We start from the raw sequence: 20,318 nt of genomic DNA, 5'->3' as shown, positions 1-20,318 counted from the left end.
GCAACGCTGCCTGAGCTCCCCTCTCCTCCGCGCCCAGTGACAGGAACTCGTTTGGGTGCTCGAAAGTGAAACCTTGCTTCCCGTGTTTTAATTACAGAGCATGCTTTTACCATCGCCTCGCCATCCCATGCGCAGACGGCAGGTCTTCTCCATCCCATCACCTGTACCCCTCCTCGCCTCCCTGAGCCCACAAATGCCCGCGGACAGTCCGGGGCGCGCCCAGGGAAGGGATCGAGCTGCCGCGGTGGCTCATGTGGTTGGCCCAGCTCCCCTTTCCTTCCTGCCTGAACATCTTTCATCCCAGCCTCGGTCCGCTCCGTCCCCTTTTCTTGTCACCTCATCTCCCCCAACCCAGCTCACCTCAGTTTCTCCGGAAACATCATTTTCTCGGGCGCCGCCATCTCGCCAGCACCGCCACGCCCCGCAAGAGTCGGCCGGAAGGGGCGGGCTTGAGGGCGTGCGCAGCCGCGCGCAGTCGCAGTCGCTGCGCGGCCTCTCGGGCTAGAGGGGCGGGAGCATGTTTCCTCCTTGGCTGACCAAAGACGGACGACGGGAGGTAGGTAGCTCGTCTTCCAAAATCCTGCACAAGTGAATGTCTCCTTCTCGAAAAATCCTCTGGGGCTCCTAACCCGTCTTGTAAGTAATGCTTCCCTCCTAGCGCTTCCTCAGTGCGTTATCACTCCCTCTCCCCGCCTCATTGTGACGTATCTTGTGGCCAAGAAGTTAAAGTCACACCTCCCCTTTTCTCCTCGTCCATTCACAAAGCTTCATCTCACACACGCTGCTCGCCTTGCTTTCCAGTCCGAGGCTCTGCCTCCTTCCATGGTTCCACCTATCAACGCCTTAGACAGAGCTCCATTCGCCGCCCCCTTCTATTCACACCTGCCGGCTCTATAGGCGAAATTAACTACCGAGGCTGCAAAGGTGCAACCTCTACTCCCAAGGAATTTACAATCTAGAGGCAGAGAAGGACCAATTCATGGATTAGATAATATGGTACAGGCAACTAAGATTACTTAACATAGTCCGCCTGGAGATTCAGGGAGAGAGCTTTCTGATGCCTGCGTTGTTTTGAAGGCAGACGACCTTTACTCACTTGGAGAGGGTGGTAATGGAATTGCAGGTAATCCAGTATAAGCAAAGGCACTAAGGTGAAACAAGGTGGGATCTGCCAGAACCGCGAGAATTTTGGCCATCGAATATAAAGGGCAATTTGAAAGTTTCAAGGAATACAGCGGCATTCCTAGAGTACCGCTGGGGCTAGGTTGTGGAGGAGGGCCATTCCAAGAAGCCTTAATTATGCTCTGTAGGGAACAGAGAACCGTTGCAAGATTTTAAGTTGAGGCTTGTTGTGATCATATTTGTGTTTTAGGTAAATTACTGTGGTTTGCAATATAAAGGGTACAGCCGGAATAACGCAGTCTAGGTGAGAGGTGACAAGGAATTAAACTGGGGCAACTAGAGTAAGGGACTGAGAAAGCAAAATAAACCCTGCTAATAATTAGACTGTGATTTACACATACAAGGCCAGGGACACGACCAAGAAAAAAGTGTTTCTCCCAAGGACAGGTTGCGACTGCAAAAGGATTAACAACCCCCATCTTTTGATAATTGGATAACTTCCCTGGCTTACCGTTTTCCCTCTTTCCTCCAAATCAAAATTACTGAGATACCCAATTACTAAGCTGCCTGTTTCCCTAGTCCCTCCTTGAAATCATTCAGCAGAAGCCCAAACTCTTCATAAACTGCCCTACTCCCTCTTAGAAAGACACTTGCAGTAACAAGCCTCCAAGTGGACCTTGTCCAGCTCAGTGCATCGGTAATTAGGGACATAGACGTTGGAGTTGGATGGACTGGGAAACTCAAGCCTTGGCTCTCTGATCTTGAGTAAATTCGTAATTTTTTTTTTTTTTTTTTTCTGGCCGAGTCCTAACCACTGGACTGCCAGGGAACTCTCAGTTCCTAATGTTTAGTCTTCAGTTTTCTCATCTGTAAAAGTCAAGGGAATGCTATATGTTGGCATAGTGCCTGGCAATAGTTAGTGTCCCCAAAACTTTGTTATTAACTGCAGCGGCAGCGTGAAAACTTCCCAACCCCCTCAAGAGTGGGTTAGGTACTTGTCCTGCGGGTGCTCCCAGCACAAGTATTTCATCTTCTATAACACCTATCACACTATACTGTACTTTGTTGCCTTCATAAGACTGCATCTGGCACTAAATCTTAAACTTCTTGAAGGTGGAGACTTGGCAGTTATGGCCTTTAACTAGAGAATGCCCTGGGTGGCACAAAATATACCTGTGCAAATCTCCAATTTTGCTGGTTCCTGTGACCAGGACTTAACGCTGAGAATTGCTGCCATTCTGAAAGCATCAGTGTTTGGGTTGCTGTAACATTTCTTATGAATCAGACCAGACTTTCATGTCAGAATAACTAAGAATGTCTTCTAGGAAGATACTGCTAATTAAAAAAGGATACAGATTTCGATTTTATTCTATTATGATTTAGAGATGAATGCAAATCTCCTTTTATAGGAGTTAAATATTTATCTTCAGCAGTTAACCGCTGCATTCATTTTCATGAATAAGCTTAAATTGCTCAAGTTAATTTCATTACAGAAGTTACTCTAAAAGCCAATTCCATTTCCAAACTATAGTTACCATCATTTGAATTCGATAAATCATAAGATAAAAATAAGGTATGTAAAAATGTAATGCAAAGATACATTCTACTATGATATTCTGATAAGTAGAACAAATTTATCTTTATTTTGCAATGTAACATGTATTTTCTATTTTTCTTGGTGCCTGAAATACAACATCTACTTATTCTCAAATATGTACGTTTTGGTTTATCCCCTCTCTATGGGAAAAGACCTAAATTTTTGTCTTATTTCATCAGTAGAAAATAGCTGATTGTTCTTAAAAAGTTAAAGAAAATATTTTACTCATATAAATGGTGTAATAGATAATGCTGTTACTAAATATGAGGGTTTTGTTTTTGTTTTTTCTGGCCGCGGCATGCTGGATCTTAGTTCTCGGACCAGGGATCAAACCCGTGTCCCCTGCAGTGGGAGTGTGGAGTCTTAACCACTGGACCACCAGGGAAGTCCCTAAATACGAGTCTTAGTTATTATAAAGTGACCAAAGAATGATCCATAAATGTATTTTTCATTTATTGCAGGCATAAAGGGAGAGCAAGAAATGTCTACTCTCTGAATGCCAGGTTGGAACTCTTTCAATTAATTTGTTTTTTTTCTTGCTCTAGTAGGACAATGGTACTAGGGCTCAGTGAATGGTCAATGCAGAAATTCTCAGGAAAGAACGTTTCATTTCTCACCTACCATTAATTTCAGTATTAATCACCAGATTTATTCAAGGACATACAGTGGGGTCTCAAGTCCTCTCCAATACTCATTGCTATGCCAAAGGCCTTATATAGTTTCTAGATTACAGTTTTCACTTAAAATAGCAAGATAAGATACTTATAAATGCATATTAATATGAAAATGCATGCAAATCTATATTTGTGCAACTGATTAAAAGTTTTCTTTGGAGCAGGGAACTATCCAGTGGTAGTTATTCTTTATTCAGTTCTTAATCAATTCTTATTCAGTTATCAGTGAATAAAGTTATTCTTCATTCAGTTAATATTCTTATTGATTCTTTTGTCTAGTGATAAGCTCAAAGCAACACAACTGCTGGAATGGTGGCAGAGTTGATATCCCCACCTAGAACCCAAACCAAAGTACCATTTTCAAAGAGTAGGTTGAATTTGATAAGCAGGGATCAAAATGTACACAGGGACAAGTGTCTTAGTCTGTTTGGGCTGCCATAACAATATACCATAGACTGGTTGGCTTATAAATAACAGGAATTTATTTCTCACAGTTCTAGAGGCTGGGAAGTCCACGATTAAGGTGCTGGCAGATGGCAGATTCAGTATCTGGTGAGTACTTCCTTACTGATTCATAGATGCCAATCTTCTCTCTGTGTCCTCACATGGTGGAAGGGCTGAGAGAGCTCTGTGTGGTCTCTTTTATAAGGGCACTAACCCCATCATGAGGGCTCCAACCTCATGACCTAGTCACATCCCAAAGGCCCCACCTTCTGATAGCATCACATTGTGGGTTACATTTCAACACAGGAACTTTGGGGGGATACAAACATTCAGTTCCTAACAACAAGAATGCATTACTATTTACAGGTAAAGTAGCCAGTATTGTTAATATGTACTAATTACATGGTCAAATTGAGCTTATTTGCGTAATTGAACTGTAACCATTTTGATCAATAAAATTTTGCATGAAAGAACTTAAAGTTGAATTAAAAAGACAATAAAACATTAAGTAGAATAGTTATCAAAAGTAGAGTCTTCTAGTGAACAGAAAAATACCTAAAGTGATTACAATACTGTATTTTTGCTAATACTGTGCCAAAAGAATGTGTCCTCAAAGTGAGCAAGGGAAAGACATCTTCCTAAACTTTTTTGAGGTGGATGCCTGGTTTTAGAATAGCCAACCTCACCCTAACCCATGTAGCTCTGGGAAAGGGGAAAGGGGCTAGAAGCTTGCCCTACTGGTGATGTCAGCAGATTGTGCACTGGTTCCATAGAAATTGGTGAGCTGAGGAGCAGTGGGTGGATCTTTCCATTCCTGCCTCTCTAGTAAATCCCTCATGAGTTTTCCAGTCACTTTCTGATCTCATGTTGTCTCGCTAATTGTATAGATACCTTACATGCTCAAAAAAACTAATAGGAAGAAAAAGTCATTAAACAAATATTAATATTGTAAAGAAAGGGTTTTATTATATTATTTAATGAAGGTAAGCAGCAATTTTAGTACAGAATTCTTTCTCAAGCCCTTTGACAGCCCTCAAGCCCATTTTCCCCCTTCATGTCTAGGAAGGCACAAGTAAAACACTTCTTGGAGGCAGAAAAGACATAAAAAGTTTCCCCTGAGGGTGTATCAGTAGCCAGGGAACTTACATCACCCCCTTGGGGGTCATCTGACTAAGGCATGGAAGAAACCACGTCCCCAAGGCGGTTTCCATAACCTCTGCAGAGAAGGTGACCAAGAATTTGTCATGCAAAGCAGGACATGGTTGAGAGTGAAAGAGGGTGCTGTTAATAACTAAACAGAACACCAGATGTAAGTTGATCAGGGGTGGCCAACAGGGACACACCCTATGAATACATCCTCTGTATCTCTGAGATAGAAGGGCAAGTCAGGCATTCTGTGAGTCAATTTGGAAGACTCACTGCAGTTGAATTTTGCATTAAGAATTTGCAAGAGACCTAGGAGGGAAGCCTGTGTGCCCTGAAAAATGCATATCTTGTGTGTTTACCTTTTAAAGATAACTATGGCTTAAAACAGATAAAATATATAAAGTTAACATAACTTTTTCCCCATATTAATCTTTTAAAGGATTTTATTCATTTCCTAGAGCATATATGCTTCCCTTTTCCAGAGAAGGCAGGCACTCTAGAAGCAATGCCTTTACCCCCTTCCTTTTTTAAGAGCAGAGATATGCCCCCAAACTTACACATACAACTCCAACCCTATTTTTTTCCCTACTGAATTTATTAGTTATTTTTAATTGTGGTAAAATACACATTAAAATAAAATTTACCATCTTAACCTTTTTCAGTGTATAGTTCAGTAGTGTTAAGTATATTCATCCAACCTTATCTTACAGATCGGATGACTAGAATACTAATGAAAGAAATATACTAGTAAATGCAGAATTGAATTTGAACACAGGCATAGGCAATTAAAAACATTCCACGTATTTACAAGCAAGGGCAACAGTGGCGTGGATTCCTCAGAATATGTAGAATTATCTAGGTTTTAGCCTATTTGACAGGTTTCTCTCTCCCTATTATTATAGCAAAAGTCTTCTAAATATTTATTTATTTATTTTATTATTTATTTATTTTATTTTGGCTGCACCAGGTCTTAGTTGCGGCATGCGGCTTCTTAGTTGCGGCATGCGAACTCTTAGTTGCGGCATGCATGTGGGATCTAGTTCCCTGAGCAGGGATCAAACCCGGGTGCCCTGCATTGGGAGCATGGAGTCTTACCCACTAGACCACAAGGGAAGTCCCTGCAAAAGTCTTCTAAACCACTGTATAAATTAGGAGATTTATGTTGATCACCTGCCTTGCACAGAACCTCAACTAAAGAAATAAAATAAAGTTCAGATAGTTTTAAAGGGAAGTCAAGATAGTTCTGTCATTGTGGAAAATATCATTGTATTCTATGAAACAATGTACAAACAATTCAAAATAATACTATAAACCATAGACTATTATATTACTAGCCTTTTGAAAAGTATTTCTGTAAATGGATCATGAAAGAATTTTAAGTTCTAGGCACTTAAAGCTTTTTCTTTAAAATATTCTGCATATGCTTTCTATATGATCAAGCCTTTAAGTAAAACATCTGACTTTCAGAAATGCAAAAGGATTTCCGGATATGAGTAAACCCTTGTGTTTTTAGGATTACAAAATATTTTTTCTTTTTTTTTAAATAAATTTATTTTTATTTATTCTTGGCTGCGTTGGGTTGCTGTGCGCGGGTTTTCTCTAGTTGTGGCGAGCGGGGGGGCCACTCTTCGTTGCGATGCGCGGGCTTCTCATTGTGGTGTCTTCTCTTGTTGCGGAGCACGGGCTCTAGGCGGGCGGGCTTCAGTAGTTGTGGCACGCGGGCTCGGTAGCTGTCGCTCACGGGCTCTAGAGTGCAGGCTCAGTAGTTGTGGCACACGGGCTTAGTTGCTCCTCAGCATGTGGGATCTTCCCGGACCAGGGCTCGAACCCGTGTCCCCTGCCTCGGCAGGTGGATTCTTAACCACTGCGCCGCCAAGGAAGCTCACAAAATATTTTTTCTATATTATAAATTGATAGTAAGTAATCATATCCTGTACTAGTAATGACAAGTGAAAATTGAAGCAAATATACCCATTGAGAAGGTCTTATAAAAGAATACATATTCATGTTTTAAAACAAAATATACCTAAAATCATAGCCAATGTTCAGCCAAGAAGTACCAATCTGGGTCCTGTGTCTGTTTCTGAAAAGCCTGCATTCTGGATGGTCAGTGTCTGTGCCTTACCAGTTGTTAAATATTTTGATTATCATCCCTACTTATAACTTTGTAGAACCACCAATTGATAAACATATCAATAAAAAGACAGCTCAAAAATGTCACACATAAAAAGACATTACAATTACCAGCAGGTTGCTATAAGAGAAATTTGTGTCTCTTGATGGTACTTCAGTGATAAACATCATTATCAATAAAAGTAAGAATTTGTTTACCAAAGAGCTTCCCTCAAAGACTAAGGAGCGCTGCCATACCAAGAAAGGCACATCCATAATTATTAAATGCAGACATTTAGAAGAGTCTAGTTAGCAATTTTTAAAGAACTAGTATATATTTAAGCAAGATACCACCTAGATAATGGTGTCTAAGGGGGTCACTTGGGTGGTAGACGACTTGGGTTTTGCTTGTATGTTCAGCACATAGTCGTGAGGGAAGGATGAGCGGACAGTGCGGTTCATTAGGGGCTGAAGGGGGCGGAAGTTGTCCACCATTCTTTTCTCTTTCTCCCCCTCAGAAGTGAAGAGCAGGGTCCGAAATTGCTCAAGCTAGAAACAGAAACAGGAAGCATAAATAATTTCAATAGAAAAACAGCTTTACTTCATGAATAAATTACTTTCATTTTTACTACCCTGAAACATTCGTCTAAAATTGGATACGGAAGGAGAATTTACTTCTGGGCAGGAATCCCTTCACTGCTGGACAGGGAATAAAATGTTGTGTGAGGAGAGTAGCAGGAGTTGGTGAAGCCAGTGGGGCACTTGGGATCCAGACTGGTGGTCACAGGCCCTGTCCCCCATGTATTAGCCATGTGCCAAGTCCAAGTTACTTCATCTTTGGTTCTCAGAAACCTCATCTTCAAATGGGCAACATAGCCAGGCTACAGGATAATAAATAAAAGGCTTGATGCATATAGTAACAGTGCTGAAAATGTTTTGTTTTTTCAAAATTTAACGGAATCCTTAACATAAACAACGTAGCCTTGATTGCTTACCGCACCTGGGCGTTGCGGACAAGGCAATGCAGGCGGAGGTCCTAACAGGCAGTGGGGCGTGTCCTGCCGGCACTGTCCAGTAGAACTCTCCGGGGTGGAGGAAAGGTCCTATGCAGTGTTGATTACAGTAGCCACAAGCCACATACGGCTGGCTGCTGAGCACTTGAAATGTGGCCATTGTGACCAAGAACTAAATTTTCAATTTAGCTTCCATTTAAATGTATTTATACTTAAATTTAAATGCCCACACGTGTCTTGTGGCTAAGGTACTGAACAGTGCAGCTCAGTATAAAAGGAGTGATCCCAAATCAAAGGCTTGTTTTCCAGTGTGGTAATAGCATCAATCAGTAGCCCCTTGGCTTTCTGAGCAACCATGTTATAGAACACTTGACTTCAAGCCAGCTGGAAAAGCTCTTTGTAGCATTTTTCCTCACTCAATCAGGCACACTGTAGCTACAGAGAGGACAGCCTAGGGCACAGCAGGCAAGCATGGGAAGATTTGTTTGGATTAAAGACTTCAGGCCAAGTAGACCAGGGACAAGCACCAAACACAGTGACCGTACTTGCAAATCACACATATACCCTCATTAATTAGGAACATGTCTGAGTAGTTCAGGTTTATTTTTATTTGGCTAATTGCAAAAGATTAGAAATAGCCCAAGTATCAATAATACATTTCATTAGAGCTATAAAATGGGCCAGTATATAGCCATTAAAAATGATATTGAAGATAATGTTTATTATCTATAAGATGTTCCACACATCACCGAGTGAAAAGAGCAACAAAATGGCATGTACAGGATGATTCCATTTTGTTCAAAAAATTGTATATATTTATATAGATGAAGAACAGAAGGATTTATGTGTATCTGTATAAGTAAAAGACCAGAAGGATTTATCCAAACAATGATTAACACTTAGTGGTTAAGATTGTAGGCAACTAGGATTATTGATGACAGCTAACATTTTTTTCTTACTGAATTTTCTGTGTTGAAATTTCATTTGAAAAGTCCTCACATGGGCCACTGACCCTCTGATTTATTTATTTAATTTATTTATTTTTCAGTGTTATGTCAATTTTTAAATATGAAGGATAGTAGCGGAATAAATGTATAGGCCACCAAGCCCAGGCTTATGAGCAAACTCTGTATTCTGTCATTTGTTTATGGTGGTTTTCATGACACAGAATTTAAAAAAAAAATATGTACTCTACCTTACCAGTTGCTATCTCTGTGACTTCTGGTTTTGATATATGGTTAGAAAAACTTCCTCCATGTGAACGTATGAAAAGATCTTCCTATGCTTATCCTAGTACTTTTATGGCAGTATTTTTAACATTTAATATGTCTGGAATATATTCTGTGTAAGGTTTGAATGGTCAATCCAACTTTTCACCCCCAAATGTCTGCTCGATTGTCCCCATCGCTCTTACTGAATAATCTCATCTTTCCCTTTCACTGGGCTGAGATGCAACCTTTATCATAAACTAAATTCTCATATGTACTTGGACATATTTCTGAATCTACAGTTTTCATCCTATGATTGATCTCTTTATTTGTGTACCAGTACAGCACTATTTAACTATTGAGGCTTTATAACTTGGTTGATTTAATCATCTTTCATTTTCTCTTTCACAGTTTTCCCTGGCTCTTTATTTATACTGTTCTTTTTCCACATGAGATTAGAAGTAGCATATCTATTTTTAAATCCTATCGGTGTGGGCTTCCCTGGTGTGCAGTGGTTAAGAATCCGCCTGCCAATGCAGGGGACACAGGTTCAAGCCCTGGTCTGGGAAGATCCCACATGCCATGGAGCAACTAAGCCCGTGCGCCACAACTACTAAGCCTGTGCTCTAGAGCCCGCAAGCCACAACTACTGAGCCCACGTGCCACAACTACTGAAGCCCACGTGCCTAGAGCCCACGCTCTGCAACAAGAGAAGCCAGCGCACGGAGAAGACCACACACCACAACGAAGAGTAGCCCCCGCTCGCCACAACTAGAGAAAGCCTGCATGCAGCAACGAAGACCCAATGCAGCCAAAAATAAAAAAAATTTTTTTTAAATAAATTTATATTAAACAAATCCTATTGGTATATTTATCGGGATTACATCAAATTTATAAAGAATAAACAATTCATGGCCAGTAACAACTTAAGGAGAATTGACATCAAAGGTGTCTATGATGTCTTCCTATTCAATAACATGGAATGAATTTTATCAACTCAAGTCTTTTGTGTCCTTCAGAAATGTTTTAAGTTTTCTTGTTAAGCTGATTCCAAGGTATTTTGTATTTTTTTCCATTATAAATAGCATTCTTTCTTCCATTATATCTTTTTTAAAAATTTATTTATTTTATTTACTTATTATTTTGGGCTTCATTGGGTCTTTTTTTGGGGGGGGTAGGAGTTTATTAATTTTATTTATTTATTTTGGCTGTGTTGGGTCTTCGTTTCTGTGCGAGGGCTTTCTCTAGTTGTGGCAAGCGGGGGCCGCTCTTCATCGCGGTGCGCGGGCCTCTCAGTATCGCGGCCTCTCTTGTTGCAGAGCACGGGCTCCAGATGCACAGGCTCAGTAGTTGTGGCTCACGGGCCCAGTTGCTCCACGGCATGTGGGATCCTCCCAGCCCAGGGCTCGAACCTGTGTCCCCTGCATTGGCAGGTGGACTCTCAAACACTGCGCCACCAGGAAGCCCCTGCATTGGGTCTTTGTTGCTGCACACGGGCTTTCTCTAGCTGCGGCGAGCGAGGGCTATTCTTTGTTGCGGTGCACAGGCTTCTCATTGCAGTGGCTTCTCTTGTTGTGGAGCACGGGCTCTAGGCACGCGGGCTTCAGTAGCTGTGGCTCGCAGGATCTAGAGCGCAGGCTCAGTAGTTGTGGCGCTTGGGATTAGTTGCTCTGCGGCATGTGGGATCGTCCCGGACCAGGGCTTGAACCCGTGTCCCCTGCATTGGCAGGCAGATTCTTAACCACTGCGCCACCAGGGAAGCTCTCCATTATATCTTTTAACTGATTGTGATTTATACATGTCCAATGTACTGATTTCTAGAAATTAATATTGTACTCCACTTATTACTGAATTATCTTTGCAGTAGTTCTTTTTTTTTTTTTTGGCGGTACGCGGGCCTCTCACTCTGCAGCATGTGGGATCTTCCCGGACCGGGGCACGAACCCGTGTCCCCTGCATCGGCAGGCGGACTCTCAACCACTGCGCCACCAGGGAAGCCCTGCAGTAGTTCTTTTTATTGTTTCTCTAATTTATTTTTTCTTTTCTGGTCTAATTATATTGACTACTTCCAAAATATAACTTCAGTTAAACTTTAACATAGTAATACTCTTTTCCGTGTTAAGCATACTACATACTTTAGAACTGAGATCAATCTCTTTTATCAAGTTAGGGAAGTCTCCATACATTCCTATTTTATTGAAAATTTTTTAAAAAACTGAATGTTGAATTTCGCTAGTGCTTTTTAAGAATCTATGGAAATGATTATTTTTAAAATATATTTAGATTCACTGATATGATGAATTAATGTCATTCATAATATTGAACCATCCTTGCATTATTGGAATAACTACTACTTGGACAAAATATATATTTCTTTTTTAAAAAATTTATTATTTATTTTTGGCTGCGCTGTCTTAGTTGTGGCATGCAGGATCTTTGTTTTCAGTTGCGGCATGTGGACTCTTAGTTGCAGCGTGCGAACTCTTAGTTGAGGCATGCATGCAGGATCTAGTTCCCCGACCAGGGATTGAACCTGGGCCCCCTGCATTAGGAGTGTGGAGTCTTACCACTGGACCACCAGGGAAGTCCCTTTTTTTTTTTTTTTTAATTGAAGTATAGTTGCCTTACACTGCTGTGTCAGTTTCTGCTATACAGCAATGTCAATCAGCTATATGTGTACATATATCCCCTCTTTTTTGGATTTCCTTCCCATTTAGGTCACCACAGAGCATTAAGTAGAGTTCCCTATGCTATACAGTAGGTTCTCACAAAGTATATATTTCTTTTAACGTACTGCTGGCTTCTGTTTCTAAAATATTATCTTAGCTTTTTTTTTGGCTATGCCATGCAGCATTCGGGATCTTAGTTCCCCGACCAGGGATCGAATCCGTGCCCCCTGCATTGGGAGCGTGGAGTCTTAACCACTGGACTGCCAGGGAAGTCCCTGTTTTAGCTTTTTAAAAAATATATCCTTCAGACATACCAGTCTGTACATTTTTTTTTTTTTTGGTCTGATCTTTGGTGGGTGTTGGTGTCAGTTTTCCTGGCTTCATAAAAAAGGTTCTGGAACCTTTTGTTCTTGCGAAAATGCTTTGTGATTAATTAAAATCCCATTAAGCAAGCATAAGCAAATATTATAGCAGTTCAGTTATGTTATGAATTAAATAGAATATGTGTATTAACATAGTAATCACCACTTAGTTGCTAAGGAAAAAATAGACTCCAGGGTCAAAACAACTGACTTACAATTTCTGGACAGACATTGTTGGGTTCTGCTTTTATCCTGAAGTTCCATACCAAAATTCCCCTAAAGATTTTAAAGGGTTGGAGCACATCCATTTTCAGCCTTCATTCTTCCTTTTAAAAGGGTCTTGTTTATATAGAGATTCGTATTTATATATAAAATACACAATGCATAAAACATATGTCATTGTCAAATATGGAAGTAAAAAGCTTATGTTTCCTAAGTTTTACCTCTTCTCTCTAGTTAATTTGAAGCATTTCCTAATTCATATCCAAATTAACACAAGATGTTAGCACATTTTAATAAAAATGTATGAGCATTACAAGATGTTAAAAACTGATGCCAAAGTTTGAGCCCAACCTTGTTTTAAAGGGGCAGACTAGAATTTCCTTACATAGAAATGTGGAAAGAACGTACCTGATCATGATCAACCTCTATGGGCTGCTTCTTAATGATCCAAGTGACAGACTCGGAGAGTGGCGGGGTAGTCAGGGACCCTGAGTAGGTCCAGTAATCTGGGCAGGTGGGCATCAGACAGGAAGGGTCGAATGACCCAAATTCCACAAGCATGTCCTGGCCAAGAGAAGGGGTCATCGAGTTATCATTTTATGCTGAAAACCACTCAGGAATCAGATGATGTGTTGATGATTCTAGGGGTGTCTGAGGACCAGCAGCGGTCCAGATGAGCTGCAGGTACCTCTGGGCACCTTAGGGCAGAATCATGCCCATGCTTTGATCCTGCAGTTAACCGTGTATTTCTGATAGTCCTCAGTGGGAAAGCAGCAAAAACCACTTTCTCCCTCCGTTCTAGTGAGCTTATAGCAGGTGGTCTCCTCTGAACTCTTTGGGAGAAATTAGGTGGTAGCTGATGCATAAACAAGGAGGCTTTTCCTTTTCAAGAGAGCCTAATAGAATTCACCTTTCTAAAATGCAGTGCGAATTAAGAGGAGACAGGATCCTGGACAGAGAGAGGGACAGAGGGGAACAGGGAGGGAGAGAGAGGAAAGGAGATGGGGGTGGGGTGGGGGTGGAGGAGGGAGGAGGAAAAGGAGGGAGATGGAGAGGGAGGGCAGGGTGGAGACAGAGGCAGGGAGGGGAGGGAAGACAGACTTCCAGAGAGCAGCCCCTCTGGGATTCTGAATGTTGAACAATTAACCTGGATGGCTGGACAGCGGTATCCACCCTGAAGAATGTGGGTAATTGTTCTGTAAAGCTGGACAAGCCAAGTTTCTGTCAGACTTTTCTCTGCCCCCTGCCTACGGGAGGGTAGCTAGAGCCCAGAAGGCTGCCCTGAGTGTTTGCACAGGACTGAGAAGGGGCCGGGGTCGGGAGCAGAGGAGGGGGCTCGTTATATTCCTGAGCTCCTGAGCGCTCAGTGGCTTGGCAGCCAAACCAGAGCTGTCTGTGCCCACCAACAGGATCACTTCTGTCCTCTGCAAAGTGTCCCAGGGCCAGGGGCTGTCTCAACACAAGCATCATAAGTGGCAAGTTGTCTTAAGGGGCAGCTTTCAAAGAGAGCCTGAATTTCACTGAGGCGAATTACCTTTTCCCAATTCACACTGCCTGTTAGTGTCTCCGCTCTGAGATTGAGACATAAACTATATTTCAAGTGATTTAGGAAAAAAAATTACCTTGTGCTTAATTGATGGCAAAATATCCACCAATTTCTGTAGCTCTTTATGATGTTTGCCTAGCTAAAGAACAATAAATGAGAAAATATTAACAACAATCGACATCTCACTTTTGAAACTGCAACAGAATGAATTAAAATTAACCACCTGGTGATTATATAAAAACAAACCAACCACAGTACTTAAGCTACAATTAAACTGGTAATTTAGAATGTTTTAAGCATCACTGAATTCAATTAGACAGAACAAATGAGCAGGCTGTTTGCTGACAGGGTCAGCGTGCCTGCAGGTGAAGGTGTCCTGCTCCATTTAAGCATCAGTTCTTCAATTAATATTTAAATTAATTAAAATTAAAAATTTTTCCACAAAGTAGCCACCTTTCTTTTCTTTTCTTTTTTTTAGGAGTCCTGTTTCAAGTGCTCAGTTGCCACATGTGGCTTGTGACTGCTCTGTTGGACTGTGCATTTCTATACCATTTGAAATATATTCATAACAATCTTATATTTTAAACATTGTCTCAATATTCTTAGAACTTAAAATTGCAGTGTTGTATGTATCTTTTCATCCTAGGATACAACACATCACTTAAAGCTAGTAAGATTTTTTTTTTACCTTTAAAAATACTCCTATCACAGCCAAACCATTTTCTTCCAGTGCTGCATCCTCAAAGTTTTCGAATTTGACTGCATTCCAATGCACCAAGTGCAGCTGAAACACCATTAAAAGATGGTTTTACACATGACCGTGTAGGATTGCTCCAAAACAGACAGCCTTATTCACATATGATATTTTACTGTGCTTCCTCACCAAAAATAAAGCCACTGAGAAAAGCACATGACAGTCTGGTGCAAAACGAGATAGAATTAAAGAACAGAAAGAAATATATGCAGGAGCAGTAATTAATACTACTTTGGAGTAGAGGGATTTATTTGGGGGAGAAAATTTTATATACATATATATGTGTATATCTCCAAGTGAATAACATTTCAGTGAGGGAGCAACATTTGTCCATTCCCATCCTGATTTGCCTGAAACACTCATATCCAAAATCCATTTGCATCTAAAGGAGAGATGTTTATATTGAGAGAAATAGATTCTCCCTATGCGAACTAGGAGTTGAAGACAAATTTGTTCAAGGGATAACCACTTAAAATATGTTTCTTTTTAAGGTAACATTTAAAACTAAATTAGGGGGAAAGTTGTGAAGAAAAAATTCTATTTCCTTTGGCTCCTTTTATTTCCCTACAAATCATTCCTTGTCCATCATTCACGAATCCTCACCTAGCCTCCCAAGTAACACCCTCAAGGTCATGTTTAACTTCTGCCTCTCCTCTCCTGAAGAGGACCCTGCCTCCAGGTCCTGTTGCTTTTATTTCAAAAATGCTTGTCAAAACTGCTTGTTAGGGACTTCCCTGGTGGCACAGTGGTTAAGAATCCGCCTGCCAATGCAAGGGACATGGGTTCGAGCCCTGGTCCGGGAAGATCCCACATGCCGCGGAGCAACTAAGCCCGTGTGCCACAACTACTGAGCCCGCGTGCCACAACTGCTGAAGCCCGCTTGCCTAGAGCCCATGCTCCGCAACAAGAGAAGCCACCGCAATGAGAAGCCCGTGCACCGCAACAAAGAGTGGCCCCCACTCACTGCAACTAGAGAAAGCCCGTGCGCAGCAACGAAGACCCAACGCAGCAAAAAATAAGTTAATTAATTTAAAAAAATGCTTGTTAAATCGTCCTCTTTTTCTCTATTTCTATTGCCACCGCCTTCATTTAGGCTCCCACCATTTCTCACTCGGGTTCATTTGGCCTGGTGGCCCTGCACTGTTGCCTGGATTATTTCTTTAGGCTATCATTTGAGCCTAGCTTAGAATTCTGGAAGAATTCCGTTTCAGGATCTTTAGGTTGATTTCTGCTATGTTATTTGAAATGAGGGCAGTTATCATTTTTACATGTATAAACTGGGAATAATCTATGCCCCCAAGAGAGCTACATAGCATTAATAGGAATTACCTGATTCTTCCCGATAATTTCTTAGAACTAGAAACTCAGAACCATCCCCTATTCTCCACTGTTGTCACTGTTCCCACACTTCTCAACTTACCTCTGCTGGGTAACATTTGCTGTCCACAGTATGCTCGGAGCCCCAGGCATCAACAGCCCCCCAGTGAAAATGGAACTGCTTTAATCGGTAGTTGTGTTCCAGGGGTCCTCCCTTGATCACTGAAATGACACATCCAACAATTCAGGGGACAGTTTTTCATGTCATGGAGGAATGTGGGGGAAAGGTGGAATCTGTGGGTGGACCTTCTATATGAACTGTCTTAAATGGAGCACACTGTATCATATACCAGTGTTTATAAACTTGATTTCCACACACTTAATACATGTGTAAGGGCGAGACCTGCACTCTGAATGACACCGAGATTTAACTACATTCCAAGCTGCATACAATTGTTAAAGGCCAATTCTTGCCTTAGTTTTATGTTCTATATTTACTGTGCCCAGTGTTTTTTATGCACAATAAAATGCAAATTTCTCTCAGCATATTTATCTAACCCAATCTCATAAAACTGAAATATGGGTACAAAAGATACTCTCTTTTTTATGCACCGATACTTTGCTTTTCAATTTTTGAAGATCCTAGCGTTTCTTTTCCTTACATTGAAATGGAAAAGGAAATTTGCAAGTCAAAAATTATCAGCCATCTCCCTTTAGACAGAGTGAACAATGTGAGTCACCCACACACTGTACCACTGGTCTCCCTGTGCTGAATAATAAATACCTTTTGTTTAGACTAGAGTTTTCTGGACTAGTGAAGTCAATACATGATAGGGGAAATATTCATATACGAGTTTTGAAAGTCACCCTTCCTCAGGCTTTGGGTTGTGCTAATTGTTTTTTTTTTTTTGCTTGAATTTGTTAAAGCATGTTGGGTCCTCATTTCTGCCATCTGATCAGACCCTGGCGATGTCTGTCCATGGTTAAACCATACAACAGCACGAAAACCTTCCATCTCATCTGTCTTAATGATTTTAGAGATTATTGCCTCATTAGTTGAATTTTATGTATGCAAATGTTGAGTACAGTCATCCTGAGGTCCAAATACATTGGATATGTCATGCAATGGTCTACTGTATATCTTACCGGCTTTCATAAATATTTTACATCATTTCCTTTTTTGAAGAAAGTTTTGTGAGAGGTGAGCAAAGATACCAATGACTACTTTTCTTTGAGGGGCAAGGGAAGTGCAGAGAATAGTACCACATGATTCACTAAATGAATGGGAGGATGGTACGAAAGTGTAGTGAAATAAACATAAAATATCTTCCAGAAAATTCTTATTTTTCTATGCCAGCTCCATATTGTGAGCATGACTTTGGCAAATGTTCAATATAATCTGTTGGAATGAAATTGAAGTTCTGGTCCCAAGTTAAGTGACCAGGGCAGAGGAGAGGGCCAGCATTTCCCTCCTATCCCCAGAAAAACACTGGCAACATTTCCTGGACACTTACTGTGCGTCTCCTCCAAAGATGATGAGCAAAGCCGAAAGGAGATGTCACCTCTGGGTGGCTGCAAGGGTGGGGGGCAGAACTGGTCTTCAGGTGTGTTTTGATTCACCCACACAGTACTAAACACATTTTTCAATTCATTGCCAACATTTAAAGCTGGCTGATTTCACATAAAAATCCACATTCCCAACTTAATGAGATGCCCTGCCCATGTTGAGCCCAGGCCTCCACCAGGTGACAAGAGGCTGGATGGGAGAAATGGCTGCCCCTTTAGATGGTCCCGCCAGTTCTTCACAGTGGCTACCGCTGCCATTTCTCTTAGACGCTCCCAGCCTGGCCTATTCTCATTACTTCTCCAGCACTGTAGGTACATCTGTGTCTGTGACCCCTGGGAGAGATGTTAGATACCAGGCATCTGACTTGGGCTCTTGCTAGCTAGAAAAATCATCACATCTCTATATATGCTGGGCACGACACCTATATGAATTGTATGGGGGAGAGGGGAGACAGGGAGGTAGTCTCCTGTATGATGTGGTTAGGAGCATGCATTTTGCAGGAAAAGGACTTCACTTTGAATTAACTGGCTTTGTGTCATTAGTCAGGAGTGTTGGCAGTTTCTAAGATGACTCCCAGTGATCCCCAGTCTCCTGGTATTCACACCCTTGTGTAGTCCCCTGCCCTGAGTGTGAACTGGACCTTGTGACTTGCATCTAAGGGCAAAAGTGATGGGATGTCACTTTAAAGATTAGGTTATAAGAACACACTGCTTTCCATCTTGCTTGCCCTCTCTGACTCTTCTTGCTTATTTGCTCTTATGAAGCCAGTGGTCATGTTGTGAGCTGCCCTCTGGAGAGGCCCACTTGGCAAGGAAATGAGGGTGGCCCCTGGTCAACAGCGAGCAAGGAACTGAGGCCCTGGGAGAAACTGAACCTGCCAACAGCCACTTGAGTGAGTTTAGAAGAGGATCCTTTGCCAGAGGAGCCTTGAGATAAGACCCCAACCACAGCTGACACCTTGATCACAGCCCAATGAGAGACCCAGAGCAAGAGGACCCAGCTAAGCTGTGCCCAGATTCCGAGTCTCTGAGTGTGGTCTGCAGAACTCTGTGAATCGGCTCTTGCCTGTCTCAGGACTTCCTTGTCTGCTACTTCCTTCATGCACTTTACACAGAGTAACACCTAATACGAGCATCACACTGCCTCACACCTTCACCTCCACACAGAGCACCCAGGTGTCACCTCTGTCAGGAAGCCTTCTCCCACCAGACCCCACTTCTCTCACAGCACTTAGCCCTCTTCATTAGCATCATCTTTCCCAGGGTCTGCCTCCCCACCACACTATAAGCTCCTTAAAGGCAGGGACCATCCCTTCCTCCTCTTTCCCATCCAAATACTAACCAGACCCGACCCTACTTAGCTTCTGAGATCAGACGAGATCGGGCATGTTCAGGGTGGTATGGCCGTAGACCCTTCTTCCTCTTTCTATTCTGAACACTGGGCATAGTGCCTGGCATTTAGTGGATCCTCCTTGAAACCAGGAACTAAAGAAATGCACTGTAAACTGTCTGTTGGGTTTGTTAATTGAAACATAATGGTAAATTCAGCAAGAGCGAGGAAAAGGGTGGCATGGCAGGGCAGATGCATGGATGAGGGGCGGAAGTACAGTTGGCAAGAAACAGGGTATAGAAGGGAGACAGTGAATTAGAAAGCAGATCAGTCATAAGCTATATCAAATAAATATATACTTATTTATTTGAGGTCACTGATATTTTGTTCTTTCTGTGCTTTAGGATGAGAAAAGCTTGGAAAAAATTAGATAACAAATATAAAACACCTAGCATAGAGTCAGGCTTCTAGTAAGCGATCTATGTAATGTTCACTGTCTTCTGTTGCCTTGAATGTGGAGGCGAAGGAGCTAGCAGAGAAAGGGCTGATGAAGGGAAAGGTAGTACTCAGGACCCATGCAAATAAAAGCAAATGCAGGAAATGGGTGGGATACTTGGGGTGATGGAAAAGTTCTAAAATTGGATTGTAGCGATAGTTGCACCACACTGTAAATTTACTAAAAATCATTACATTGTTCTTTTTCAAAAAAAGTAAATGTAGGACCAAAAATAGGGAAGGAGAACTTAAAATATTTGTGAGGGCATTCTTACTAGGGTCAGAGGTGATGCCCTTTAAAAGTGTAAAGTAAGGGCTTCCCTGGTGGCGCAGTGGTTGAGAGTCCACCTGCCGATGCAGGGGACGCGGGTTCGTGCCCCGGTCCGGGAAGATCCCACGTGCCGCGGAGCGGCCGGGCCCGTGAGCCATGGCCGCTGGGCCTGCGCGTCCGGAGCCTGTGCTCCGCAACGGGAGAGGCCACAGCAGTGAGAGGCCCGTGGACCGCAAAAAAAAAAAAAAAGAAAAGCGTGAAGTAAGTGGAGCAAGGTGGGGGGCAGGATGCACCCTTAGGAGAACAGCGGGACTCTTCTCTTTAATGCCTAGTGACATTGTCGATGAGATTCATTTCAGAGGAGGTGATAATTTACAGGGATCATCCATAGGACTCAGCCCAAGCATAATTTAGTGCCCTTCCTCACAATATTTTGTATCCATCACATGCACTCATTAAAATCAATAACT

At 42.0% G+C, this 20,318-nt stretch overlaps 2 protein-coding genes, 1 long non-coding RNA gene and 1 other non-coding gene across 5 annotated transcripts in view; 1 reads left to right on the top strand and 3 right to left on the bottom strand.

Annotated features, from left to right (window-relative positions):
- Positions 1–530, bottom strand: part of ZRSR2 (zinc finger CCCH-type, RNA binding motif and serine/arginine rich 2) — a 36,148-nt gene extending 35,618 nt beyond the window's left edge. Inside the window, exon 1 of the mRNA XM_024115259.3 lies at positions 361–530. Within this exon, the coding sequence (XP_023971027.1) occupies positions 361–401 (41 nt within the window). The 5' untranslated portion in view covers positions 402–530. The remainder of the gene's footprint in view (positions 1–360) is intronic.
- On the top strand, positions 488–14,699 carry LOC112062010 (uncharacterized). Of its 2 annotated transcripts, none has more exons than XR_008616390.1 (4): positions 488–556; positions 3,181–3,222; positions 3,888–3,945; positions 14,594–14,699. It is a non-coding gene; the product is annotated as an uncharacterized lncRNA (long non-coding RNA). The 2 variants fall into 2 exon arrangements; XR_002890489.3 differs by lacking the exon at positions 14,594–14,699 and adding an exon at positions 9,728–10,212.
- Positions 5,978–20,318, bottom strand: part of CA5B (carbonic anhydrase 5B) — a 38,045-nt gene continuing 23,704 nt past the window's right edge. Inside the window, exons 5-9 of the mRNA XM_055081854.1 lie at positions 16,290–16,408; positions 14,804–14,899; positions 14,192–14,254; positions 12,978–13,133; positions 5,978–7,644 (exon numbers count right to left, since the gene is read on the bottom strand). Of these exons, the coding sequence (XP_054937829.1) occupies positions 7,450–7,644; positions 12,978–13,133; positions 14,192–14,254; positions 14,804–14,899; positions 16,290–16,408 (629 nt within the window). The 3' untranslated portion in view covers positions 5,978–7,449. The remainder of the gene's footprint in view (positions 7,645–12,977; positions 13,134–14,191; positions 14,255–14,803; positions 14,900–16,289; positions 16,409–20,318) is intronic.
- Positions 11,829–11,900, bottom strand: TRNAR-CCU (transfer RNA arginine (anticodon CCU)). The gene has a single exon. It is a non-coding gene; the product is annotated as a tRNA-Arg (tRNA).

The sequence above is a fragment of the Physeter macrocephalus genome, chromosome 21 (assembly GCF_002837175.3).
Source record: "Physeter macrocephalus isolate SW-GA chromosome 21, ASM283717v5, whole genome shotgun sequence".
NCBI lineage: Eukaryota > Metazoa > Chordata > Mammalia > Artiodactyla > Physeteridae > Physeter > Physeter macrocephalus.
Note: the sequence above shows the minus strand (reverse complement) of the source record. Positions and strands in the feature narration are given on the sequence as shown.